This window comes from Dromaius novaehollandiae, chromosome 4, assembly GCF_036370855.1.
Source record: "Dromaius novaehollandiae isolate bDroNov1 chromosome 4, bDroNov1.hap1, whole genome shotgun sequence".
Classification (NCBI taxonomy): Eukaryota; Metazoa; Chordata; class Aves; order Casuariiformes; family Dromaiidae; genus Dromaius; species Dromaius novaehollandiae.
In genome coordinates, this window is record NC_088101.1 from 61759259 (window position 1) to 61779629 (window position 20371).

General features: G+C 40.3%; 1 protein-coding gene across 2 annotated transcripts in view; it reads left to right on the forward strand.

Annotated features, from left to right (window-relative positions):
* Positions 1–20108, forward strand: part of BEND4 (BEN domain containing 4) — a 34088-nt gene extending 13980 nt beyond the window's left edge. The window contains exons 3-5 of one of the 2 annotated variants that reach the window (XM_064511211.1): positions 8475–8566; positions 12711–12951; positions 16220–20108. In XM_064511211.1, the coding sequence (XP_064367281.1) occupies positions 8475–8566; positions 12711–12951; positions 16220–16437 (551 nt within the window). In that variant the 3' untranslated portion in view covers positions 16438–20108. The remainder of the gene's footprint in view (positions 1–8474; positions 8567–12710; positions 12952–16219) is intronic. The other variant, XM_064511212.1, reaches the window with a different exon arrangement.
* The last annotated feature ends 263 nt before the right edge of the window (positions 20109–20371 follow it).

A 20371-nucleotide genomic window follows, 5' to 3' on the forward strand; every position in this document is an offset into this window, starting at 1 on the left:
AAACATTTTCAGTTTTCATTTCAACTGAAAAAAGAGAAACATTTTCATTCGGTGTGTTATTTTGTTTTGTTTTGATAGATCAGGTAATTCCTGGAAGGAGTTTGGCTCTTTAAAGTTTTGAGACCTTAAAGAACAGAGCAAAGTAATCCCATCTATAGGAGGAGAAAAATGTGACCTAATCTCTTTCCTCCGTTCAATAATTATTAGGGCTCTGGGACATTCCCAATAATAAAATTAAAGAGTTATTTGTGAAACTGCATGTAAGACTTAGATTTAACTGGGTTGTTTTGTTTCCCTTGATGTTCTGGATGTTTTGGTCTGATCTCTGGCCCTGTTCTGCTGTTCAGCTTCAAAGTGGGGAGTTACCATAGTAAGCGAGCCTGTGCAGCCACCGAGTGCTTTACACGGGCTGTTCTGCAAGACAGCCCCTCTGAATTTGCGTGTTGTAGCACAGCTTCGCTTTCAACTTCAGCGTGCTACGTTAGTTTCCTAAACCACTCTCTTCTGAGTACAAAAACACTTACTGAAGCACGTAACTGCAGCAGAACAGGACTTTATTAATCTGTTTTCTCTGAGCTTTACTATTAGATTTGGCCTTGTAAAAATCTGTGAGAATTTGTGTGGGAAAGTTTTCGTTAAATACCTTGGGAAACAAAAGCTATTGGGAATTTTGTGGAAAATTCTGATTCAACCTAGCAAGACTGATGAAGCCCTGGAGAAATCTGTTGCAAGTTCAGTTTGTGTTTTACAGGTCAGCAGTTAGCATTTTAGTGACACAAACTACTGCCCCTGCTCATCGTAGACTCCTTCATTTCATTATTATTTATTAGGAATATAGATGTATGCAGAGTTTTGCAGGTGAGGTCCCCATCCTGAAGTCTTTGCAATGAAAGTGAGGCTTAAAGGACGAGGAGAGGCAGCTTCCACTGAGTAGAAGGAACATGAAGAAACATGGACAGAAATAAAAGCCACAGGAGCATGTGGCAGCGTACCTTAAATGAGGGAAATGCACAGCTGCCTTCTTTTGTCTTTTTTTCCTTCTATTACTGTTTAGGCAGAGGTTTATAGTGCAGGGGCATACGGAAGGGGCACATTCTTCTTCCTGGAAGAAAAGTTTTGCACAAGGAAATTAAGGGAAAAGAAAGGGAATGGTTTTCAGGTACAGGTTTACAGAAGTAAAAAGGTTTTGCATTCCACCTGGAAAGCACAACTAAGATGGACATTTTAAAAATAAAGGGATATTTTGCTGTCTTTTTTTCCCTCTCTGCTTTTGGCAGGCATTGTAGGTCAATTTAGCCAATCTTTTTTGCACTTTTGCATGTAGTGTTGACTCCCCTGCTCTTGGCTTTCTGCTGGCTGCTCTCCCTAAAGATGTGTGCTGCTTTTGTTTTACCATCAAATTACAAAAATCTGAATTTGTCAGGTCTTGAATGCTTAGATCAGTTATTCTTTACTAACCCTCATCTCTCCTTGCTCCTCTCTTTTTTCCACCTCACCACACTCCAAAAACTTCCCTTCACAGGCTGTCCATGCAGCTTTAGCGAGCTTTCTACTCACTATTGAAATAAATCAGTGCACGAGCTAAAATGATACAAGCCATGCTATTCTGCACACTTGTCCAAACCTCAGGCAGAGCAGGGTCTCAGTTTATATTGTAAGAAATTCGCACTACCACCTAGTTCATCAGCAGGTTCTGTATTATTTGTTACATCTTTTTGACAGCCAAGCATCAGTTCAGAATGGCCCTAAGATGAACTTGAGTGAAGAATTGCTCAAGGTCAAGCGAGGGAGGACACCCAGCAGTGCTGGGCGAGCCTTAACTAACAGCCGTCAGTCTGAGTGGGATGGGGCTATGTGCACACACTTCCCACTTCTCCTCCTCGCTACCCGTTCATGAGCAAGTGGTCTTGAATGCCGAGGGGTTAGTGCTCTGGCAGGTGAGACACGAGGAGGAATACTGGCTGGTGTCAGTTGCGAGCACAAAATCCCATCCGTGACCAGGATAACCAGCTTCCTCGGTGGCTGCTTCCTGGGGGCCAAGCCGGGGGCACCGCGGGCTGCGGTGGGTGGCCGCCGGCAGGGAGGCCGGCCTGGCTGCAGGCACGCAAGCCCACCTCGCCAGGGCTGCCCGGCACCCGAGGAGCCCCTCCGGGGTCAGTGCAGTTTCATGGGTACCTTCTTCAGAGCAAGCTCGAGTATCTCCTCGTAGCGCTCTGTTACACCAGCAGAGACAGACGTTGCGTGTACTGCACTGAAGGCCTTGTTGGGGGGGGGATAAATAAGAGTACTCATTTTGGCAGAGATCAGTGCAAGTGATCATGACTGTGTTACTTTTATAATGAGCAAAAAGAGTTCAGCCCAAACTAATAATACAAATATTCTTGGTACTTTATAAAAAGTTGGTTTCATAAAATCAAAAACAATATTAATTTCAGAGCTGAAATTAATAAAGAAAATAAAAGTAGATGATAATTGAGAAACATTTAAAAACATTTTATTGAAGGCCCAAAAAGGATGTCTAGGAGAAAAGGAACCGGGCTGGTTATAAAAACAATGAGCTTAGAGGGAAGGCGAAGAACAACTAGAAATATACCAAGTGGAGGAAAGGGGACATTGATAGAAATCAATAAAAATCAGGAGGTAGGAGCTGTAAAAATTAATATGGGAGCGAAAAATCATCTGGAGCATTCTGCGGGCAGCAGCGTTAGGATTGATTGGGGGTGTTCTTTCCCGGGCCACTTAAAGAAAATAGAAGGAGTCCTAATGATGATATTGGTCCATTACTAGATGGAAATGGTAGGTTTTGTCCATACTATGGAACAGTCTGAGGCAGAGGGGCAGCTAAAGAACTTGTGAGTCAGCACCAAAATTGCCACTGTTTTTAGAAATGGCGAATAGATGCTGATTTCAGTTCAGGCCAATACAGTTCAGGCTGTGAGACAAAACAGTTCAAGAGCCACTTCATGGGCAGTTGCTCTTTCAGAGACTGCCAGCTCCCAGAGAGCCACCGTGGTAACTGCTTAGGCACACCAGCTTTGCATCACCAAGTGCTCATCGACATCTTCTCAAGAACATCAGGCAGCTGCTACCAACACGTGGTGTTTTAAAGATCATGAGATGTGGACAACTCACTTCAGGAGCTAAAACAAAAATGGAAGTAGAGGGAGAGGGCCCTAACTGTGATATTCATTAAGTTTTGGAATATTTGGCATGCTCCAGAAGCTTGAGAAGTGCAAATATTGTATCAATTTTTTTAAAGGACACATGAGATGGCCCAGACAATTGTAGGCCTGCTGACCTGATACTGATCCCAGAAAAATAACTGCACAGCTTATCCAGGATTCAGTAACAGAGTATTAAAAGAAAATAATGGAGTTAGTACCAGTCAACGTCTTGCCAAATTATCGTTTTGATGAGATGAAAAGTTTGGTTGATGAAAGTATTGTGGAGGTATTCAAGGTGTTACATAACGTTATGAACAGGAACAAAGAGTGATAAAAATGAAAAAACACGTGTAAATAGGAAATTGTCATGAGGCAGCTGAATTTCTAGAGGGATCCTTTGTGGAGCTCTTTGTAGCCTATGTTTTTAATATTTTCATCTGTGTCCTGGGAGAAAATATAAAATCATTACTAAGAGTTTAGAGCTGCTAGAGCTAGCAGTGAGTGAGGAAGATGACAGGTTATAGACTCAAACACTGTGCCTTTAAAACAACCCAGTGTAATACCATATATTTAGGCACAAAGACCGTAGTCTTTACTTAGTTTCAGCCACTGGAAGCAGAGAAAGATTTGGAAGATGTGGTGGATGTCTGGCTGAATATTGCTGCACCGTGTGGCCAAAAAGGCTGGTGTGACATTTGGATGCACAAACCCATAGGTGGGTGTAGGGACTCTGCTTTTAGCACTGACAGGCCTCTCACTGGATGCAGATGCCCACGCAGAAGCCAAGCAGCTCAGGAGGGTTAGTGTTAAACTCAGAAATGTTCAGCTGAGAACCACAGAAAGTTGCAATGGACTGGGAAACTTGCCTAGAAAGAGAGCGGAATTAAATTGTTTGGCTTAACAAAGAGAAGACTGAGAGATGATTTGACCACTGACTATGAGTATGTAACAGGCCTTTTTGTATTTGTCATCCACGAAAATGAAATGATACACGTGCAGACTAGAAATGAGGCTGACATTTTTAAGGGAGGAATAGTACGCACTAAACGCACTAAAGGGTAGAGCCTGCGTCACTGGAAAATGACGACTTGAGTTTTCCTGGTTGATAGAGTCTGGTGCAAGGAGGATTTAATCTTTTGGTGCTGTACAGTGCAGGACAGGCTAGCAGATCACACCCTGGCGTTAGTAATCAGCACAGTTTGGCACCGTTCAACTACTTATTAGAAATTATGATACTCCACAGAGAAAACTATGACAAGCTATGCCAAAGAAGCACTTGTTACAGCATATGTTAACAAAGTTTCCTGCCTAGAATAACAATGAAGTCTTAAATCTTTGATCAATAAGCGATGAAGACCTGCCACCTCTTATGCATGTCCTGTTTATTCACTGCTTAGCATCTGCACTTGACCAGCTTTCCCCCAGCATACAAAATGTTCTGTATCACCTCGTTCTCTCTGCTTAGCTTACTCACAGATCCCCTTTTTCACTTCCTGTGGGCCAGATGACTTTGCCACTGTCATTGCCTTCTCCAAGTCACTGACATTTACACTCTCAATTAGAGAATAAAGACCATGGAAACTTCTTCTTAATGGGCAGGAAAATTACTACCTGCCCTCAGGCTTTCTGTTAAATCATAGCAAGCAACTATTATTTCTACATTAGCATCTTTTCCATTGGTTACAGCAAGCAGGGATCCTTGTTGTTAGTGTCATTGACATGCATAGATGCATAAGCATGCAGAGAATCAGCTCTTTAGGTTATGATCTTCTTAACTCTCTAGCGATCACATCAAAGCAAAATAAATAAGAAAGTAGGTTTAAATGATTATTCGCACTCCCATTTGGGAGCCATAGACTCTTAAAAGGTTGTATCTGCTACAGACTTTGGAGGAAACAGTTGCTCTTATGTCTCAGCAAAGAGAGCATTTGCAGAACCAGAAGACGGACATAGATGCAAAAGTAAAGTTTCGGCGCTCAGGCCTTGGGCCTTTTTGGTGATTTCCTTTAGGGTTCTGTTGATACAGCAATCCAAGAAGTCTAACTTTGCAAATAGTGTCTGTTCTTTGAAAGCCTGAGGTTATTTGTACCCAATAGTTTGTATGAGGTATGCAGGTTTTATGAGTTAAAAGTCCTCAAAATATGCTCCAATGATTAGAATGATATCAAAATCATACATTTTTGTGCCTGAAACATTACTGCTTTAATGAAGAGGAAGTGTTGATAAGCTTGAGCTACCTTTTGGTACCTTCATATTTCTGGCCAGTAGTGAGAAACCACCAGCATTTTATCGTCTGGATACAATCAAAGTAGAGCTGTGCTTCTTCATGTGCTGTGGACACAATAGTTTCCTGTTGTCTTCTTGCTTGTGCCCCTTCCCTTTGGAAGAACATAGGTAAATATACTTTTGAAAAGTCTGTGGTGAAATTTCCAATAGCGGGTAAAAGATCACCCTGCTGTAAGATCAGATCCTAGAACTGGAAATTTATGACACATTGTATTCTGTGCTCTTTCAGGGCCTCACATCGCACCACATAATTGCAGGTAATGGTACCAAAGATGGCTGACAGCTATCAGAATATCAGCAGGGACTTTTGTAGTAGAGATCACCAGAAAAGCAAATACAAACTTCACAGACTGTTTTGAACCCAGGTTCATGAAGACCAAAGAACTCCCAAGCTTCCAGGTGTTGCTGATGCTTTGGCAATTATGTGCCCAATAAACTTGCTAAATAAAAAGTGACATATTTAGACAGGGCAGTGATTTCCAACAGCAGGAAAGGGATACTTGAGAAACACTCAGCTATCCTCCGTGTGCAAGTATCAGACATCTTTTCTTTCAGGTAATAGTACAGTCACCTGTCCTGGCCCGTTTCCATCATTACTTTCACCTCCAAAAAGGTACCAGGAGATCGGGGTTGCCTGCGCTAACTTCCACCTGACCAGGAATTTATCCACACCTCAGCACAGGAACTCTGAAGTTGCCCAGGACACTGAGCCTTAGTCATCCATGAGCCTCTTCCCTGGAAACTAGACTAATAGAGTAACCTGTGCATGGACATTCCCAGTTTAATCTTATGTTGGCCATATCAGACAGCAAACGCATACAAAATTGGTATATTTTGCATAGGGCACAATTTCCACTTGCGCTCACATAACTACTGGGATGCTGCACCTCCAACTTGGTGCTATTCAGCAGGATCATTGAACAGAGCTTTTTCTTGCTGCCCAGTCTATGCCCTCAGTCAGTATTTTATTTTCAGCAGAAGCTTGGATAGCACTGGTATAGTTTATCCCTATCGTCATCATTATGATGAGCACCATGTGCTGAAGAAGATCAGCCTTTGTCAGCTGAATCCCCATCCTTCTCAGATGAGGCTCCCCAGGCAAGTTCATCCAGTCCCCTTTGACAGTCAGACAGTGCAGGATACTGACCAGAGACTTGGTTGTGCTGAACAAAGTGTGAGAAAAGGTTCCCAAAATATGGTCTCATCCCTCAGACCATCCACATGGAAAAAACATTTTTTTCTTCTTCCCCCGTGACCTTTCCTGTATATAAAATTGGAAAAAAAGCCAAATCCTTTCATGATGCACACACCTCCTCCAAATGTCCAGTGCACTAAAACATTTTCTGAGGTTATCACATTTTTCTCTTTTATTCCACCTAGGAACTTGTATTGATTTTTTTTTTTTGATTTCTGCTGTATGCTAAATACGCAGTTCTCATTACAAGCAGGTTATAGAATATGTTGGTGAGATTAGGAAGCTTGACGGCCCTTCTGACTTTTTCAGAATTGAAACGTTTTCTAAAACCATCTGATGGCACTTAAAAGCGCTTTTTTTCCTACAAAAATATCATCCACGCTCCCCTGCTTATGTACTTCTGCGCTGTCACTGTGTAGCAACCACACTTCTGAGGCGCTGCACTGGCCTAGCAATAAGCAGTGAAGTCACTGGAGAAATTAAGCAGGTGCCAGTCACTCGAAATGCTAACTTTTATCTAACACACCACCTTATAACCTCATATGGTAAAGTATATATCAAATGAAGCAGGGGTAAATACACTGATGGTCTTTACAGAAAAGTCAGCATGTGATGAAATGACATATGAATTTATCCATATCAGGCACTCTGCGCTGACTTCCATATCCGGACTCCTAAACGTAACATTGCATAGTCCATGTGCAAAATAGAGTAAAGTGCCTGGACAGGGTTGTGGTTACTGCACACTATGAACGCCCAGGAAACAGTGCAAGTATCTGGGGAAGAGCAAATTAATATCCTACCTTAATACATTTTCAGTGATTTGAGTGCTTTCCTTTTGATTGCCAGCTGAAGACAAAAACAGCCCAAAAATACTAGATTTTTACAGCTGTAAAGGCTGAATACCAAAAAAATAAGAAAGAAGGAACACTGAAATATTTTTTCTGGATTTTTAGCTGAAGCTAGGAAGATCTCTAATATTTTACTAAAACAACTCTTAGAAACTGTGAGACTGACAAGGTACCTTAAAAATGATGCTTGTTTAGTCAAAAGTCAATCTTAATGTTGCATTAATATCTGTTTAATTCTCCTACTATGTTTCAGGCTCAGGAGAAAAGTACTGTATCTCAGAAATGCTCCAGAGTTAATCAGGGATGTGGCAGCATCTGCTTAAGAGAGACCCGTAATTGAATCAGCCCTAATTAACCTATCACCTCGGCAGAAGGGAATAGGATGTTGGTGCCACTACTGAAAAGGAGGAGAGTGATGGGAATGGAGGGGGGGAGGACAAGAGCAAGAGAAATAAAACAATTTGCCTAACACCTAGTTTTGTAACAAATTTGGGGGGAGGGAGGGAAAAGACATGAAAGTATATGAATCATTAAATCTATTCAGTGTAGTTAATCAGACTATAGTTTCGAAAACATTTGAGCATATTTACATGTTAATCAGTGCATGATTTAGGTCTAAGAAATGTTTTCTCCTTTGTATGGTTTGGGCTGTTTATGGCATTTACAGATTTTTTTATCATCAGTACTGCTGACCTAATTTGTATTTGTAATCATTATCATTTCAAACTAGAAAAACCTTTGAAAACTAGTGGGCAGAAAATAAAAGCAATGTCAGAGTTCTCAGCATAGGAATACAACATCTGTTGTACGTTTATTGAATGAAATGACTGCACAAAACAAAATGAGGAATATTTCCTATTTGAAATAAATCTCAGAGAAATACCAAACAGATCCTGAAGAACACTGCTTGATTTAATATTGTTGTTCTATTTTGTGCTAGATAGCTAATATACAGTAATTGCAATTTGTTTCATGCAGTGCCCTGCCAGACTGTTTTAGATTATTTGAAGACTGTACTTCAGCATCACAACCAACTTATGATACCACAGCCAACAGACCATCCGACTGAGGTAGTATACAGTGAAGACAAGCTACCTATCTTTATGTTTGAAAATTCATTGGAAACATGTAGGCAAATAAATCAGTAGGTGCCTGAAGAATATATTTAGTAAAACTATGTAAAATCTTTATGAAGCTGTCATTCCTAGGTAGAGTGATGCTCCGAATGGAAGAGAATTATCACTAACTTAACCTAAGATGACTTTATTGAGCAATGCATAATGCCCTCCAACTGCACTCGTGTTGCTCTGGATAATTTTTCTCTCATCTTTCCCCAGAAACATCACTTTTACAGGTGGCCTTTAGACTAGGGCTGGTCTGGGGAAGGTCCTCCATGGGGCTGGGAGATGAGCTCATGTGTGGGCCCTGCAAGCGCCCAGTTAGCTCGGTCGCGGTAGCCGCGTGCTGGCTGCAAACGGGGCGGGAACGGCCGGGGTGAGGGGCTGCGAACCGCGGGCAGGGAGGAGGAAGGCAGCGCAGCGCCGAGGGTCCGGCTGGGGTCGCAGGGCGAGGAGGCCCGGTCGCTTGGGAGGGAAGAAAGGGGGCCTGCCTCTACCTTTGCGTGGAGCCTCACGTTGTCTAATCCAGGCTCATACTGTCTATTGCAGTGGTTAAAACTGAAATACACATTTGCTTCATTTTACAGCCAGACCCATAATACAGACTTGCGATAGTCTTTGGAGGGGCATTGACAGTTAATGCTTAATAAAGAATTTGGAGATTTTTGTAATTATGTTACTTTTGAAAGTGCTGCAGTGAAAAAGCTGGAAATTTAAGTCTTCCCCTTATCTAGCAGATAGATGCATAGATTTAGATAGCAGCTGTAGTGCAACTCATGTCAATTTTGCGCCAGTGTGTTTCTATCCAGACCTGTAAAAATGCCCCAACTGAAGTGGCTGTCAGCATTGAGACTTTTCTTGCTTGACTGTCTGTATTTGAGGCGCTTACCATGCATGTTTTCAAATGTTTAGTGTATACATGTCACTGGCCATTATTTAGGCAAAGAAAATCACAAGAGGGAAGATATGGGTCTAGTCTAACCTTGCACTGCTCCTCACCTAAATTGTATGCAATACAAGTCTCACATAGCCCAGTTTGCTAGAGCTTCACTGAAGACACTTTGCAGCAGTTCAGGATTTGCCTCCCTTTGCTTCTCCATTCAGTTTTATCCTGTGCAGATTCATATATATATATATATATATATATATATATATATATATATATATATATATATATAAAATATAATATATATGTATCATTAGCTGTTACCACTCAAATGTATTCCAAGCTTTCATTTTCCGTTTCTATGCTCTTTTGCGTAATGAAAATTTTCAAGCACTACAGAAATGAGGCTGTTCTGTAAGGTCCCACATGGAATAGCTTGTCATGATGTGACAACATTTTTTATTCAATTAAACACATACTAAGATGTTAATCTTTTATTCATAAGCTTAATCATATACAAATATAAGCATGAACACATTTGTACTTCAGTTCTTTCAGGATCAGCTTATTTCCTTTCCATAAGGTTTTTGTTTGTTTTAGTTTAATGACAGTTGGACACACATCAAACCGCATGAGATATTTGCTAAGAATCTTTTGCCCAGAAGTGCTTTACTTTCACAGGAAGCAATGAAAGTGTATCTGCAGCAGAAACACAGTAATTGTTTAACAGAGCATCATAACGCTATATCATACCTTTGGAGAAGAACAAGGGAAAATATCCTAAATTTCAATGGGAGTGAGAGAGAAGTATAATAAACTTTGGGCTGAGGAAATTACACAAAATTTATTACCATCTCCCCAGTTAATAGTAATGTGAGCCCTCATGAAATTTGCATGTAGGGCCTTCTACACTAGATTTAAAAGACCGTATCTCCATTAATACAATACACTTAAACACAAGAGTAGCTTTTTAGGATAACTTGCTACTTAGCAAAGCCACATATGAACATCCATCCCTAACACACATAAGCAAGCCTGTAGCCTCACACTGTGCAATTACAAACTAGCATTGCATTGCACGAGAGAAGTCCAGTCCCACCTAGCAGGGCTCAAGAGCAGGATGAGGAGTCTCAAGAGTTAGCCAGAGTTTGCACCTTGTATTGGTGTCCATAAGAAAGGTTCTTGCTTTGCTAGATTTTTTCTTTTAATAGGGGGAAAAAAGTAGGCTTCAGAAATCCATGGTGGGAAAATTATTAGCTTTAGATAGAAGTGATGCTGAGCAAGCTGCTGAAAAAAGTAAATGACAACATGGGGATCAGACAGTACTGTGTGTTACCACTTTGATGGAGCAAGCCAAAGAAATACTGCTTCAGCATAAGAGCATAATACTACCAAAGAGCTTTCTGTAGCACCTGCTTCACCAGGTTCACAGGGGAGGAAGAGTTGAGCTGGATGAAGGAGAACATCCTTTCCGCAGCAGAGCTCCTCAGCTGCATTATTGCCTTCACAAGGACATACTTACCTGGCATAATTTAAAGCAGCTTGTTGTGTCATGATTGCAGAGAGAGGAACTCACCCTGTCCCTTAGACATCAGAGAGAGATGACAAATGTAGCGTGAAGAGAAACTCTCAAATCATAAGAGGGTTCGACTGTAGGTAAAGGGTCTTTCCCTTGGGGATTATAACACTTGGACTTAAAAGCAACAGGGGGAATGAAGGGTTGAGAGATTTTGGGTGGAGGAGAGGGTCACATCAGCTGGACACAGCCCATCTCATCCTTTATATTTTGGCTACCTTGGCAGAGTTTGGTCTTTGCTTACAGCTGCCTTTGCCAGCAATTTAAACCAAGCCAGCTAGCTTGGCACTGAGGCAAAAAGAAGCAGAAGATCACAGCAATGCTAACACCCTAGGGGAGAGGCAGTGACATCTTAAGTCATATGAGCCAATTCTCTAACAGCCCCCTCACAGCCTCGGCTAAATTCAGCCTTCCAGGTATTTATCAAACTTGCAAAAAATTAAAAGCAAATACCTGAGGAAAAACTTCATGAAAGATGCTCCTAAGCTGTCTCCCAGAATGCTTTCATAAGCATATGAAGAACAGCAAGGGTACTCCTTAAAACAGTCTTCAGATAGTGAAGATCTGGAAACCAAGAGGATGACTTCGCAGCAGCTGACCACACGCGCGGCATACAGCCGCCTGCCTCGGCCGAACGTCAGGCGGTGCTCACGCCATTTGTTCCTGGTTAACCCCGGCCTGAGCTATTCGCTGTAGGAAGCTTTTACTAGTCGGGCCTCCAGATGTGCGTTTCAATGAACGAGTAGCTGTAAAAGTGAATGAGTCTCTAGGAGGGTGTGGGCTTTTTTGTGTGTGTGTGTATTTTAATTACTTGAGAATAAGAATATTAACAGTACCATCTTAGGTTAATTGACTTGTCCTGAGCTACAGTATTTTATCAGCAGCAAGAATTAAAGTAATACTGCTTAGGTACAGTTGACTAAGGAGGGCTTATAAATGTGTGTAGGTTACAGGAATCCCTGTAATTAGTCCCACAGCACTCATTTAATGTTGGAATATTGAAGCACACAAATTATGAAGGTTAAAAGTAAAATTTGTTTCCAGCTGACATAGTGGCATTTGTGTAAAGCTATAATTTGAGTTAATATGACATTCATTAATAGTAATGAAGCTTTTAGGTTTTCATAGTTGCTTTATTTATTTGCTTTATATTTTTCACAGTAACGTAACTGCTGTCAAGTTTCAGGTGTATTCTACAGAAGTAATAAATTTATAATAAAAATAGAGCAAAAAAGTCATCTCTGAAGTAAAGCGTCAGCTGCCATGAAATGATCCGTTTGATCACTCTCTTCAAAGATCTTTTTTATACATTTTAATACATTAAGAAAAAAGGTTATATTTAAACAGTATCTCTAGCCACTAGTTCTTAACACTTTTAACCTACCTGTTAAAGTGCAAATTATAAATAACCACTCTCTCAAAATGCATTCCTTGTACCTCACCAAATTCTGGTATGGAAAATGGAAATGTAGTTTTAAAAGTACTCATTCTCTGTAAGAGCAATTGCTTATTGACTACAGTGTGTGTTTCACTGTCAGTATCTCAGCTAGTTAAAAAGCATATTTTTTATTACGACTGACATCTTTTCTTACTTGCCTTGTAAAATATGCAATGGAAATATTTCACTTTTTCAGGGGAGCAAGCAGTTGCTGAACAACTATCCTGTCTACATCACTAGTAAACAGTGGGATGAGGCTGTAAATTCTTCAAAGAAAGACGGAAGACGGCTACTTCGCTATCTCATCAGATTTGTTTTCACAACCGATGAGCTTAAGTACTCATGCGGCCTTGGAAAAAGGAAAAGGTCAGTGCAGTCAGGAGAGACAGGTCCTGAAAGACGTCCTCTGGATCCCGTAAAAGTAACATGTCTCAGAGGTACTGCATCTTTTCGCTCAGTGTCCACCATATGTGATCTCATTTCACCACATTGGCTCTGGCTCAGTAGAGGCGTTTGGCTCACAGTCACAGAACTAGGAGGGGTTTCAGAGGCAAAGGACAAGCAGCCAGAAACCTTCCACACACATATATATGTGTGTGTGTATATACATGTATATTTATATTTATATAAGGACAGGAAAAAAAAACCACGGCTGCTGATTTAAGAGAGGGGACAAATACAAGAGCACATGATACTAGTAGGCATGAAACACCCAGAAGGTTAATCAGGATCTTGATTACTCTTTTTTATAAGAAAACAACAGGGTGACAGTCTTTGACACTGATATACAACAAAATGAACCCAAGGAATATTTTTAGCCTAAAGTATAGTTAGTATATGACATCAAGGCCACAATGCATCATTGGAGCCAAAAGCTTACCAAGTTTCAAAATAGGTTTGAACATTTGCTACAGCCAAGAACATCTACAGGTTAATTAGATAGAAAGTGTACGCAAATACATTGTCAAGGATGTAATTTCTTTTTTGGAGCACTGATGCAGCATTAAGTGAGAAAAATAGCGAACAACTTTCCTGCATGTTTAACAACAAAAGGAGGGGGAGTTTGCAAGCATTTCACAGTGACAAAGAGTGAGGATGCTGGGCTAAAGAGAGAAAGGGTCTCATCTATTATGGCAGTTCACACTTTGGCTTCCTAAAATTCATAGGAAGGCTTGTTATTGGGCTTTATAATGCGACATACAAAATATTACTTTTCAAAGCCCAGCTAAAAACATTCTTTTTGTATCAGTGCCTGCATTTCATAGATGCATATGGTTAGCATTTCTTTAATTAAGCCAAAATTCATAGTATTTTTATAAGCACATAAATACAATTTAGGTTGAACTGACTTCAAGTTTGTTTTTACTAAGCAGTGTAATGAAAAACCTAAATTTTGGTCAGTTGGTGATAGAAACATTTGTATTCATCTAACAGAAATCCAAAAGGGTTACACATAAGGCTGAGCCTCTGCTCATTTGGATTAGAAGTATTCAGCAAAGCCATGTAGATTAGACTTTTAGCTGTGGTATATTGATGCAAGCAGGTAATGAACTCAGTTTTTACATACAGATGAATTAAGGCAAGATTTTTGTTTTGTTTTGTTTTACTACACAGGAGCCTCCACAGCTGTTAACCTGTTATATGATACTTTATCAGAGCTTAATAGAAGGGAAGGTACATTGCACACATCGTACTGCACAGAGGTCTGGAACAAGATTCAGGGTCTCAGAAGTTCTCCTGGAAACTAAAGGCTAATACAAGTGTATTAACCATTTACTAAATGGCTTTACATTTCTTCTAATAATTTATACATGAGCACAGAGTTAATACTCTTTCATTCCCCTTTCTTCCCCCAGCTTCCCACCAACACTAACGGTAAAGCCACCTGTAGATGATCTTTTGCTTACTGCTGCTCTCCTTTTTGAGGTACTAAACATAGTGAATGTGTGGAGCGCTCTGTGGGGAGAAAGGGAAAGGCCAATTTCCTTAATTTTTGGAAGCTTAAAGAGGAAGCCAAAATGTTCATTGTCTATGAACCAGTTAGGAGCACAAAACAGATAGCTGTCCCTGCGGGCTTGTGTGTCTGGGTGGGAACACTACACTTGCTGCCATGCCAGGAGTGTGACACCAGCTCCTGCCCATGTGCAAGCCCAGGTAACTTGTGTCTGACTAATTCCCAGCACGTCCAATTACGCCTTCGCACCATAGCAGGAAGCACAAACTGCTTCTCTCTGCACACTCAGAGTAGATTAAACTTCTATAAACATTTTAAATGTATTCCTACCACTGACTGATGTCTGGAGCTGCTTTAAAGCAGCCTGGCACGCGTAAATTACAGCAATGCTCCTTTACATAGCAGCTATTTCTTTGAGAAAAGCACCAGTCTGTGAAGCCTCACATGAACATAACAAGCTAGAAATTACCACTGCCTGTGCAGATGTACAAGGAAATGAATCTAAAACCAAGATAGCTATCACTTTTGCAGATACACTGCTAGAGGAGCTATACAAAAATCATGTCCTAATTGTCCAACAGATGAGATACCTTGCAGGCATGGTAACTCACGTTAAAGCACAGTATTCCCTGGTCTCAAGATGTTGTGACAGCAGTGAAGTTACTTAACGCCACTTATTGTGCTGTTGGCTTGTCAACAGTAGAAAATAGAATTCAAAAATATCCTGGGAGACCCAATACCACATGAGAGAATAACTAATGTTATAGAATAAATAAGAAGCTCAAGTTCCATATAAGATACAGCACATCTAATATATCTAATAAGATGCCCTCATTTAAAATCATATTTGGACATTTCAAAGTCCAAATATGCCTATTTTTGAGCTATGACTAGCATTTATATCTCCAGAATTGGTCAGGCACCTTCTGCAAGTTTAGTATATTGCATGTCAAAAATCTGAGAAGAAATTATGAAAAATGTAATCCTCTTGTCCAAATAGCTATACATCCTTTAGTACAAATAGCTATACATGCAAGCAGTAGCTACTTAAATAGCCAAATTACATGTAGTACAATTCATTTTCTTGTGCATTGAAAACTACTGCTTGGCTCCAAAAGGACAAATTAGACCTCTCATCTCATTTAGCTATTTCTAAGGCCAGTTTAGTCTTTGAAAAATAGGTGTCATATTCAGAGAGATGAAAAAAGTAGGACTTAAAATGAAAGATATTCCAAACAGAAAAGAGCACCAAACTGGAATAATAGTAATGACATTTTCAGGCACATCATAAGGCTACTACAGTCTGCAGATGTTCAAGCAGCCAGCAGAGGGAGACCATAAAGATACAGGAAAGTAATCACGATAAGGTACAAACACACTGCAGGTTTCAAATGAAATACATCCCCTGTTTCATATTAACTTCTCCAGGTATTGCACACCCTGAATTGTAGTGATCACCTAGAATTATTTCTTTTTATTTCCGCAAGAAAGGATTTTATCTCCTGGTCGTGTGCATCACAATTAGCTCAGTTACAGCAATATACATTGCATGGGGAAAAATACACTTGCACAGAAATAAAATAGGTCCAGCTAGCATTATCATGGCATTTCCCATAAGGCTTTACTTCTGCATAAGTAGAACAATAATGCCTTGTTTCTTACTTCCCATAAACTTTTGATATCTGGGGAACAACGGATGCTGCAAAGACAAGCTGGTTGTTTTTTTTTCATCCTTGCATGTTTTCCTGCAGAGTTCATTAGAATGCACTGTACTTCCAACCCAGACTGGTGGATGCCATCTGAAGAGCAAATAAACAAGGTATTCAGTGATGCAGTAGGACACGCTCGGCAAGGGCGTGCAGTGGGGACTTTCCTTCACAATGGGAACTCATATTATGAAGGGACTGACCATCCCGGATCACAGGATGAAGTCTTCAATAGAGGTATGCAAGACGGATCTGGCGATTGATGGCAGTAAGAGGAAACTCATACCACAGTAGCAACCAGTTAATTTAGAAAAGACTATTTGTTGAACGTACCCTGAAGTCATTTAAGAGTCCAAAGCATGTCTGAACACACACAGCACACATTCCAGCTTCTCCATCCTATCATGTCCCAGTTAACAGAAAGAAACCCATTTCAAAACCTACCCTATGGGACTTCTTAGTGCCTATTATTTGCAAATCCTTCATAACCCCTTTAAAGGGAAACTACAATTTCGTTTCATATAGTTCTAGAGGAAAGGTGATATTAAAATAATTACAAAAATTTCTAAAGAAACAACAGCCGCCCTCATGCCTGCCTACTGATAACAAGCCCAGATCTGGACTCTTGGACACAGCAACCAGATGCTGTTTGCTTTCCCTGAGTATGAGATATAAGAACAAGTCTGCATGCTTGTGACAAAAAAGAAGTGGTCTCCCATTTCATAACAGAAAGTAGCATAATTATAAATGTTACCTTAAAATACCACACAAGATGGAAAATTCAGGGAATTCCTTTAGCCAACTATGCCAGGAAATTAAGCTTCCTGCCTAAAACAGCAGCGCTCGTTGACGGCTGAATCCTTCAAAGACTCAAAACAATAACAGACCCTTCTAACAGAAAAAAAAAAGCTTTGTATATCAGATAGACACTATATTTATCTAGATTTCTAGAATATTAGAGTTAATCATGACAGTTTTCATTAAAAAAAATTGCTAAAAAATAAATTACTATTTCAGAAGATAGGTTCTGCTTTGTCTGTTCCTATTCTGCAACCGTACTACTTAGCTTTAGAGGTTTTAAATTGCCTTTTCTTGTTCCTGCTTTCATTTGTATTTTGTACCCGTTCCTTGAAATAAGAGATCAGGCAATGTGCTGGTCCTAATAGTCGGATGCTCCATGGGGCAACTCAGGGAGGGGTTGTGTAAGAAGAGCCTAATTTAGCCTTTTGGTTGTAAGGCAGGTAAACATAGGATACAGACTGACTGAGAGCTGTAAAAACCAACAAAAAAGAATTTGTGCTAGAACTGAAGCCAATTCTCAACAGAATATAGTATTGGAAGCAGATAGCAACTTAAAAAAAAATCAGTCCACTGAAAATTTTTAACTTCAAAGGCTTAAGAGCCCATTGTCACTCCAGAAGTTTGAAAAAATTGATACACTCTAGAAACACGCAATGCCAAAGAAACAATACCCTTTCTTTTCAGTGTCAGGATGTTTCAATCCTTCTACCTTTGTCAGGTCACTCAGGCCAGTGCTGGCATACTTCAAAGCCTGAATCAGCTCTTTTTGAGGCAGCATTTTCTTACTGACAGATACAGGGAACTGATTTTTGGAAAGAGAATTCACTCTACATTTGATCATCTCTAGTGCTACCTCATCAACGTTGATTCTCCTGAACGTGTCTCATACGCCCCAGCTCTCCTATCCGCCTTGTGCCAGCTGTTAGGGAAGCTACTAATTGCTCCTTTTCACCGCTCCCCTCTGCTTCCAGACCTTCTCCCCTTGTGCTGGGCAGGGAAAGGTACACCCAACCCTTTCCTTAAGGATCAGGAGGGGCCTTCTGGCACGAAGTGCTGCTGTAACTCCTGCCTGACCATGGAGGAAGGGCTGAGGCAGTCTCTCAAGTGCCAGCATACCCACACGATAATTTCTTCCTGTCATCTGTCTCCTCTTTGCCTACTGTTGTGGATGGTCTCTCGCTGCCAGTCTACGTGGGGCACGGCCTCCCGCAGGCTTTGGCACATTGCCCCAGCAGAGCCGGGCCGGGCCGGGCCATCCCGGGCCATCCCTCCCACGTCCGCCGGCCAGGACCTGCAGGGAGCTTCAGGACACAGGCTCCAGCAGGCACCACCGCAGCTGTGATCTAACCAAGCCAATATATGCTTTAGGCCCTTAAATGTCCAATACCTCTTAATTCAGTGGGTGTTTTTCTTCATTTTATTTTTTAAGTCTCTCATTTACTTCCTAAAAGTGAATACGCAATCTAGTCCCATTAGACCTTACCAGGCCAGCAGGCTTTGAGCAGAACCCCTCACTACAGTCAGGAGGCGATTTCATCTAAAAGGTCAGTGGCATGTAGTGGCCTACTGGGAAGAAACTCAGTGTACAAAAATGTCACAGTACAGATATCTTATAGTAGCTTTTCAGTGTTGAACTTGCACTTTTTTAAAAGAACTATAATAGAAGATGTTACATTGCTCAGATGGTGTAAGTCTTGCTGGTGTATGTTTAATGTGGTGACACTTGCCAGAACTACTTGGTAAAACATGTCAGAATGTGTGAGTCCACATTATACTGTAAATTTGTCCACAGCCGTATGTATCATGCTGTATTTTTGTAAACATTGTGATGGTTTCTTTCAAATATTTAATCGTATGAGATTAAAAATAAAAACACTTCATTTTAAATAGTCACAGAACAGAATTACTGGACCTCTCTCAATAATCTAAGGACTTTGCTGAAATAACTAGTAAGTCTAGCTTTATTTTTAGTGTAAAAAAGTGTCACCAGCCTCCTGGTACCACTCACAATTCTGCACTCTCATACTGTGCAAGATAACCAAATGTATATTTTGATCCTGAAAGCCACTTTAGCACTAGAAATGGCTTCACAGGTTTGGACCTTTCTTTATAAACAAAATTTTGCTCTCAGCTGCTTGTGTGCAATCACCAGTGACATGAATAGCAGTCACAGACAGGCATTAGAAGACAGGAACTCATCTTTTCTGTTCACATTTGCTTTCAAAATAATAGAGTGCAACAACATTTCTTGTTTTGTTTTGTTTTAAACTGCTACCACGGCCTCTTGACCTGAGCCATTTTGTTTATAAAACTTTTCACAACTGCTTTTTCTGATTAGTTTGCACACGAGGAATTATAAAACCATACACACTGAAGTGTCGGTATGTCCGCAAGAGGTTAGGTATAACGCTATGGGACCTGAAGTAATAGATAGCACGTAAGCCCTTGCACAGCGAGATACCTGTATTTAAGCACGGTGCTTTGTAAGTCACCATATCCATTCACGCTGCTGTATGTGCGTGGAAGGCTTGGAACAGAAGGAAGCTGCTATCTGTCATGTCACTCCAGAAAGTCCCAGGAGAAGAGATTCTTGTCTTATCCTTCCACACTCTTTAATCTTACTGTCATTTATGTATCTGCCTTCTCTCAAACTTTGTGTAGCAGTACCGCACGCCCATCTGTGCCAACATGCCTTTGCTATATTTTCTATGACAAATATTTGTGGAGAAACTGTGATTAAAAAACCATTAATCCTGATATTTTTATTGTTATGGTGTAGTTAATTCTATGAATACTTTCTAATGATGATTGTACTGTGTAGAGTAAATACAGGTTAGGGATAGACCTATACCAGATATTGTACAAAAAAGTGCATAGTGTAATATAGATTAGTAAAGTTTTTGTGACAATTTCTATAGGATGTGTGAATTGTTTTCTATGTGGCAACACACATTTCTTTAAAAATATAAAATCTTAGAGAATTTTTTAAACAGTCAATATTTTTTAATTAAAGACATTTGTTACCAAGTTTACTATTTCCAGTGTTAATTCTAATTTGAATATTGGTTTTATTACCACATACTTCCAGTTCCATTTGTTCTGTTGCATAACAATGCACAATAAAAGTTAGTCTCTGGTTAAAGCTGTGTCTCTTGTTCTCTACACACATCATTATGCCAGTGTGACAATAGTCACAATTTGCAGTAAATATAAATGTATTTACACTTAGATTCATATAAAAGGCCAGGGCATTGTTTTTCATTAAATGCTTCTTTGCTATGAATTACTGCCAAGTGCAGTGAAAGATTATGAGAATTCCAGTGTAAATATATCATTTTCACCTCAACGTAAAACAACATTTGTGTATTTGTATGCTTGTTAGATAGAAAAAAACAC